Raw genomic sequence first — 7,821 nt, forward strand, 5'->3', positions numbered from 1 at the left:
TTCACTTTTACCTTTTCATTTTCAAAAAAGATATTAAGCAGAATTTTTGTTATTCTTTTTTTTTTATTATTTATAAGAAAATGAGTGTTTGCAAAATTATTTTTGAAAATTATTTTCAAAAAATAAAAGATAAAAGCATTTTTTAAGTAAAAGAAAAGTATGTTATTTTTAAAATTTTTTTTTTTTTGTTTATATATATATATATATATATGCATATAACAAAATGGCTCTTGGTTGGGAGGTCTGGTTAGGTGGCCATGGTCCTGATCCTAATTTCGATACAAGGGTTTCGAATTTCTAGTTGCGTTTCCTTTGTTTCAAAAGCAATATGTGGTCCAAATTCCAATTTTGATCTAAAAATTTAGAATTCCAGTTTAGCGTTGCGGATGTTGTTGTCATTGTGGGTTCCAGCCACAGTCGGGCAGTCGAACGATCCGGCAATCCAAGGTTTATGTGATACATATAACAGGGCATATGAATATTACTCGGGTACAAGTTAATTTTAATTGAACCATAACTTACAAAAAAAATAATAATTAAATTATAGTACAAAAATATGAAATAAATGTATAACAACGTAATATTATTGAAATAGAATTTAAAAAAAAATAACTCGGGCAGGCTACATCCGACTCTCACCTCACTGGGCTCGCACAACGGACTCCTAAATCCATCCCGAGCCTATTCTTCCACAAAAAAATAAAACCTCAAAACAATTAAGTCTAAATTGGATATGCTCGTATTTAATTTGTTTTCTAGAATTTGATTAAAAAAAATTAGAATTTCATTCCAGAATTATATAAAACAACTATTTGTTCCCAGAACGCGACACCATGTTAGCTTCATTACCATTTACCAGCTCACACACGTAATGAAAAGCATTGAAAAAAATTTAAAATAAAAAAAACAATTCACAAACCGAAGCCAAAAAAAGAAGAAAAAAATTTAACTGAAACTTTTTAAAAACCATGGGATATTTAACTAAAATTTTTTAAAATTTTGTAAAAAGTTAGGAGTGTTCAATTTGACAATAGCTTTCAAACACTCTTATATCCTATAGATTTTTAGACATTTTCCATCTTCTTTCTCTACTCCAAAACCGAAGGCTAACAAAAAGATTTTTAAAAAATTGTTATTGGATTTCTTTTTCTCCCCTCTTTACTACATGTGCTCGAGAGAAGAAATATTATTATTTTTTCTTTCTTTCATAAAAATGCAACAATTGATTTATTTAATATATAGATATACCAGACTGCAATCAACTTGTAATTTGGTTTAGAATTGACTTCAGCGACTTTTTCCTTTATTTGTTATTTATTTATTTATTATTGATTTACTTTTGCTTAATATAAAATTTAAAATATCCAATACATGTATAAATATGGAAAAAATATATATATAAAATGATTATGAATTTTCATTACTATTTTTTTAGGGAAAAAAAAACTTTCCTTATCGAGGTAACTTATTATTATTTCTTGATCTTTTTAAGAAAATACTTTTCTTGATATAAGAAATCTAATTATGTTGCTACAAAGTCTATATTATTTTTAAAAGTCAATGAAAGTATATTGGTTTATTAAAATGAAATTCTATAAAAGTTTATGAAAGTATTTCATGATTATGCAAACACTGCAAAAGTCTATAAAAATCTTTGAATATCAAAATTTATAAAAGTTTATAAAAATCTTAACAGGGTGTTTAGGCAATGACAAAGTTAGTAGGAATCTAAAATTCTATGGGAAAGTAAAATTTTTTCTTATTTGAATGATTTTTAAAAGGAAGAATTTGTGGGGCTCAATAGAAAATAAATCTCACAATGTGGCAAACTAACATAAAAAGTTAATCCCCTCAAATAGATGTTATTCTAAAATTCTCCAGAAAAATTAGTTTTACTTTTTTTTAAAATACAATTTTATCTTTTAATTTTAATACATAAACTTATTTAATTACTTGTAAGTCCTATATTATTTTATTATTAACCAAATATTATAAAAAAATCCTAAGAAATTTATTTATGTGAAATTTAATCCCAAAAAACTGATTATCGGGAATCAGTTTCCTTCAATATTTTCCCTTCTATCAAATAAACCGTTAATAACTTTATAAACTTTACATAAAAGTCTATAAAAATCTATTGACTCAACAAAAGTTAGTCATCTAAGGGAAAAAAAAAAAAATGGATTTTTAAAATCCATATTAACATCTCCTTATAATGCAAGTCAAAAAAAAAAAAAAAAAAGGTTCAACGGCCATTATTGCATCAAACATAATAATAATAATAATAATAAAACTATCGAAAATGTTAATATCCTATAATTCCTATTAATAGCTATTAAAATTGCTTACCAATTACAAATATAATATTAATAAGTTGAGCCAACAAAGTATAAAATGAGAAGTGCGGGAAAGTAGTTCTCGTATAGAGAGATGGGAACAGCGTGGTCACAAGATGGGGCTTCTCAGTCGGAGGCAAGTGGACAGCAGAAACAACAATCAGCAACAGAGCCTCATCCATCAACATACACAGTCAAGGGTGCTTACAATACAGTGGAAGTAAAGCCAAGTGATAATGTAGACAAGACAGTGGTGAAGCCAACAGAACAGAAAATCCCTCATAACTTTCAAGCCATTTTGAAAGATGCAAACGGCTTCCGTATGGACAAGTCTTCCACGGAAGAGAAGTTCGGCCAGCTACGAGCTGGCATACTCTTGAACCAAAAGAGAAAGGCAAGTCTATGTTTTTCATATCCAGCTTAACGTTTATTTTTTCTATCAAATAGAAAATCTCCTGTATCCGTGTGTCTGTTGCGTACGTTTATTTTTACTTCAAAAAAATAAAAAAATAAAAAAATCATATACGCACACACACGCAAAAAGGACAAAGTTAACATCAGTAGCACAATTTTATGGCAGAAATATTGGGTTGATAAGAACTTCAACAACTGCTTTATGTTGTATTCAAGGGATCTTTCAATTTGTTGGGTTGACGATTGTCGGTACTGGCAATGGACCAGTGTGAAAGAAACGAGGTATGTCCAAAATAAGCTTCACTTTTAAAGCTAATTAAAATCTGAAGCCTGAACTAATCAATCATGCAATATTTCAAAGTGTGCACTATCAGTCTCCCTCTCACTACCATACTTTGATGCAGCGATGAGTTCGTTGATGTGGCCGAACTGTTGAACGTATGTTGGCTGGAAATTAATGGAAAATTTGATACTGCTGAGCTCTCACCAGGAATTTTGTATGAAGTGGCATATGTGGTGATGCTGAAAGATCCAGCTTATGGATGGGAAGTTCCAGTAAACATCAGACTCACTCTCCCAGATGGAAGCAAGCAAGAAAACAAAGTAAATTTGATGGAAAAGGTAAGGGGACAATGGATCAAGATTCCAGTAGGTGAATTCAAAACACCAGTCCAAAAACATGGGGAAATCGAGTTCTCAATGTACGAATATGTTGATGGAAAATGGAAGAGAGGGCTTTGCATCAAGGGAGTCACAATTCAGCCAAAGAACTGAATTCCACAATAATCAATACTTCACGGGCCAGTTGGAAAAATATAATATTTAGATTTTTATTTGGAACGAAAAGTGAGTTTGAATGTACAATAAATAATTGCAACAAAGCAAATGGAAGAAAAATTCAAATTTTGGTTTTAGCCAATACCTTATTCATCAACCGCACAGTCCTACTGTTGATCGTAATTAACAAACCGGCTTATGGAAACGTAAACAAAACAAGCAACTAAGGCGTTGTTTGGCAATACCCTAGTTTTATGTTTTTGGTTTTTCTCTTCTTGATTATGCATAATTTGTTTACTTAATATGTTAGTGTTACTTATAGTTTGTAAGGTATTTCAATCAGTTACAAACTTGAGGATAAAAAAGTATCAAATTAAACACAACATAAACAATTATTGGTTTTCGGTATTTGGTTTTGATTTTTTAGTTTTTTTTTTTTCCCATTTATATTACATAATTTGTAGTTAAATAAGATGCCTAACAAACTTTCATTTCCATTACTCCACACTATCAAGTGTTTGAAGTTTACAAATTATACGAAATGAAGCAGAAACCAAAAACCAAAAAGAAATTACGAACGCATTACCAAATGCTTACCAAAATATAAATTTCGGCACATGATATTTACAGAATCAAACGAGTAGGGTATTTGCCCCAAAAAAAAAAAAAAAAAAATTTAAATAATAAAAAAACCGAAGGAATAGGTTTTTAGAGGTAAAAAGAGGCAACTTATGTATTCCATCATGAGTTCAGCTGGAAAAGGTTAAGGTTACTGGTTAGAGGATTAAGACTGGGATCAAACTTTCAAATTAAAATAACTTCCTCCCCCTCTCCCCCCCACCCATAAATTAAGCGTATAATAAACATATAATTTTTAACTTCATTAGAAGCTGATGATGCCCAAAAGGAAACCAAGAACTGATAATTCGTCACAAATGCAAAATCGTGAAATTTGTCTTGAAAAGCAATTTCATTTCTTTCGAGTCAAATAACCCATGGATGGAAGTCCATGTGTATGCATTTTTCACAGCTATAATAAATTCACAAATATCCTTTCACAAACAGGTGCTTTTTAGGGAAAAAATTGTTCTATTTGAAGAGCTAAACTTAATCTTGACCCACATTTTATAAATTTCATCTCTTAGGAAAAAATACACATTCAAGTAACATCAAAACCATAGACCCTGTGATTGTATCAAGAACCTCCATAAGTTTTATTCATTCTCAATTATATTGCAAGAGCTTAAAAGAGGTAGATAGACTTATAGGAAGAGAGATTATTGGAATATAAACCATTGTCTTGATTCTCTTGAATGGAACATTTATTTATGATTGTGGTCCTGACTACTTTCCCCAGCTTTTGTAACTTAGGCTGATAAAAAAAAAAATTCCAAAAAGATCAATTCTATGAGATTCCAATGCCTTATACAGACACCATCTTTGTTACTTTTATTCCCACTCCACTAAATAGCATCATATAGATTCTTCAATACCAAAACAGAATATTTTTTTTTTGTTTTAAGGAAAGGACAAAAGAAAAAAAAAATTTTGCTTCTCTTTTTTTTTACTAGAGTCGTAGAATTCAAACTAGAAATCTTCCCTCAAGAAAATAGTGCTTTTGAGTAAGTAATTTAGAACAAAAAAGAACCTGAATCCTTCGCTTGGTTTTTCTAAGTGCTTATTTATACTTGTTTTTAAATATTAACCATTATTTTCAACTTTATCTAATTTAAAGTTACTATTGATGCTACATCATTTAAATGACACATAGTTTCCACATGACCATTAAAACCCAATAATATTCACACACGTGACTTTTATTTATTCGGTTTTTTTTTTTTCCTTTGGCTTTTTTGTGTTCTACATCCTCTTGGTTTCACCATCCGTTCTGCTTGTGTGTGTTTGGAAACTCACAAGCCTCCAAAATCTTCAATTACTTTCGAAAAGGGACGTATTTGATTAGGAGTGTAATGGACTTTAAAGGAGTTAATGTGTTAAATAGAATTGATGGACTTTTTTAGAATTCTATAGACTCCATATGGAGTTTATCAAAATTATACATAGAATTTAATGGAGTTTATGGGACTTGTATTATAGACATTAATACACTTCGATGGAATTTTGATGATTTTCTTTTCTATATCTTATTTTAATATTTTGATGAAAAATATAATTTATTTTAGTAAAACAACTATACCATAAGCATAATTTTTTTTTTACTATTATCTTTATTTATTTATTTTTATCACACCATAAGCATTGTTGAACATTTATGATGTCAGGAAAATTAACAAAATATTAACAAATAGGCAAAAACCATATACATGAATATCAAACTATAATGATATCATCCTTGAAATATTTTATAAAAAAATGAAAAATAAAATGAAGAGAACACAAACATGATGAATTAAAGTATTAAAATAAAATTAGATAAATATATCAAATAGTCTTGTACCATCTCTATTATTTATTATTATACACAAAATTTTATTAAGTAAAGAAACTCATTGTTCATTACTTTGATTTCTTTTGTTTTGGGCATTTATCCACATATTTGAAGCCAAAATAGTTCTTCATTCATTAGGATTCTCTCATTGTTGCTTCTGACTTTCAAACAGCTCCTCAAAATTATTCTGTTTAGTTTCTTCTATTAATAACGATGATGGAGATTTATCATTTAGCTCTATAGAAAACCCATCAGAACGACATTCTTTGCAAAGAAAATTATGCAATCCCACATAAGCTAAAACTAGCTCTACTTGTGTCTTAAATGGAAATGGAGGTACAGACTTAGAAATTGTGAATTTGGATTTGAATATATCAAATATCTTCTCAATTACATTTCTTAAAGAAGAGTGATAGAGATTGAATAATTCAGCTGCAATTTTGGGGTGATGACATGGACCAAAAAAATTTTGTAAATGGTATTGAACCTGTCGAAATTGAGCTAAAAATTATCGACAATTTGGAAATCTACAATCCACAAGAAAATATTAATCTAAATAGATAAGATATTAATAATTAATTAAAATTTTTATTTTTTGCAAAAATTAGTACATTGAAAAATATATACCTTGTGGCATTTTCCATTCCTACTTAATAAAGCATCATGGAACAATTTTAAATCATCAGTTGAATCCTCTCATCCACTAAGTACGTATATAAACTCCAAATCAAAGTTACTAGCTGCTAATATATTTTATGGAATTTTTCCATAGCAACTATGATAGGTACTTACATCACAATCCTTTACTATTGGTGGTATATGAAAGCCAGCAATAACTCCAATACAATTCTAAAATAAATAATAAAGTTTATAATTAACATAAACACAAGGTGTTAGAATTATATTTACAATAGTAATATAACAAAACTATAATAATAATAATAATTATTATTATTATTATTATTATTACTTAAAAAATAAATAGGCAAAAAAATCCATTACTTGAAGTAGGGGTAAAATCTTGTATGTTCTCTTATTTTACTTGGCACTATAGATTTTGGCTAACCATTATATATGGTGTTATTGTGTTCAAAGCCCTCAAGATTTTGCTGAAGTTTTTGCTCATTGTGAAATGTGATCGACTAAATGTTTCACAAGTCATATAATAGCAAGAATTTTAACGTATGATAAGTAAACATGTTGCAAGCATTTCTTCAAGGCAAATGAATCTTGTACCCCCTAAATGAGTTTTTTCTCTAACAATTTTACATAGCTTCAAAAATACATTAGGGTACATTCTATGTAGTTGTTGAAAATGTTGACTATCTTTGTTCAATACTTTATGAATATAATTATACCCCTTACTAGTGGTTGGTTGCCGAGCCAATGGATGTTTGAAATATTCATTACATATGCTAATCATTACTGCATTTAACATCGAAAGTATTGTTTGAGTTGCAAACAATATTAATTTAATGACTTCATAAAATTCTTCATCTTCTTGTATATCTCTTCTTCTAACTTCTTCTTGTCCCATTTTCTCTATTGATCTAAAACATAATATTAAATATTATCAGAAAAAATAAAATGCAACAAAAAATAATGATATCATGAAAGGGAAAAAAAAATCGTTAATTGAAAATTCAATTCAGTACAAATTGAACAATTTAAACAATAAACAATATAAGCAAAGGAAAAGTTTCACTTAAACAAATTAGTGAGAAAAATATACCAAAACTAAAATCCTATTTCATAAAATAGTTAATCATGTCTGAATAACAAACATATATTTGAACATTCATTCCATATTAAATGATATCCATTTTGAGCACTCTTCATGTAACA

At 28.6% G+C, this 7,821-nt stretch overlaps 1 protein-coding gene across 1 annotated transcript; it reads left to right on the top strand.

Moving 5' to 3' along the window:
- The first annotated feature begins 2,384 nt into the window (after positions 1-2,384).
- Positions 2,385-3,664, top strand: LOC132799147 (lectin-like). The gene is made up of 3 exons (XM_016035903.4): positions 2,385-2,730; positions 2,917-3,032; positions 3,155-3,664. The coding sequence occupies exons 1-3, from the start codon at positions 2,431-2,433 to the stop codon at positions 3,522-3,524; spliced, it is 786 nt and encodes a 261-aa protein (XP_015891389.3). The 5' UTR covers positions 2,385-2,430; the 3' UTR covers positions 3,525-3,664.
- Positions 3,665-7,821: the final 4,157 nt, after the last annotated feature.

This window comes from Ziziphus jujuba, chromosome 1, assembly GCF_031755915.1.
Source record: "Ziziphus jujuba cultivar Dongzao chromosome 1, ASM3175591v1".
In the NCBI taxonomy this organism is placed as follows: Eukaryota; Viridiplantae; Streptophyta; class Magnoliopsida; order Rosales; family Rhamnaceae; genus Ziziphus; species Ziziphus jujuba.

Excerpts from the sequence above, each read along its gene's own strand:
- LOC132799147 (XM_016035903.4), top strand. The coding sequence starts at position 2,431 with ATGGGAACAGCGTGGTCACAAGATGGGGCTTCTCAGTCGGAGGCAAGT. Across the intron at positions 2,731-2,916 it reads TCTTGAACCAAAAGAGAAAG|AAATATTGGGTTGATAAGAA; the intron begins GCAAGTCTATGT and ends ATTTTATGGCAG. Across the intron at positions 3,033-3,154 it reads ACCAGTGTGAAAGAAACGAG|CGATGAGTTCGTTGATGTGG; the intron begins GTATGTCCAAAA and ends ACTTTGATGCAG.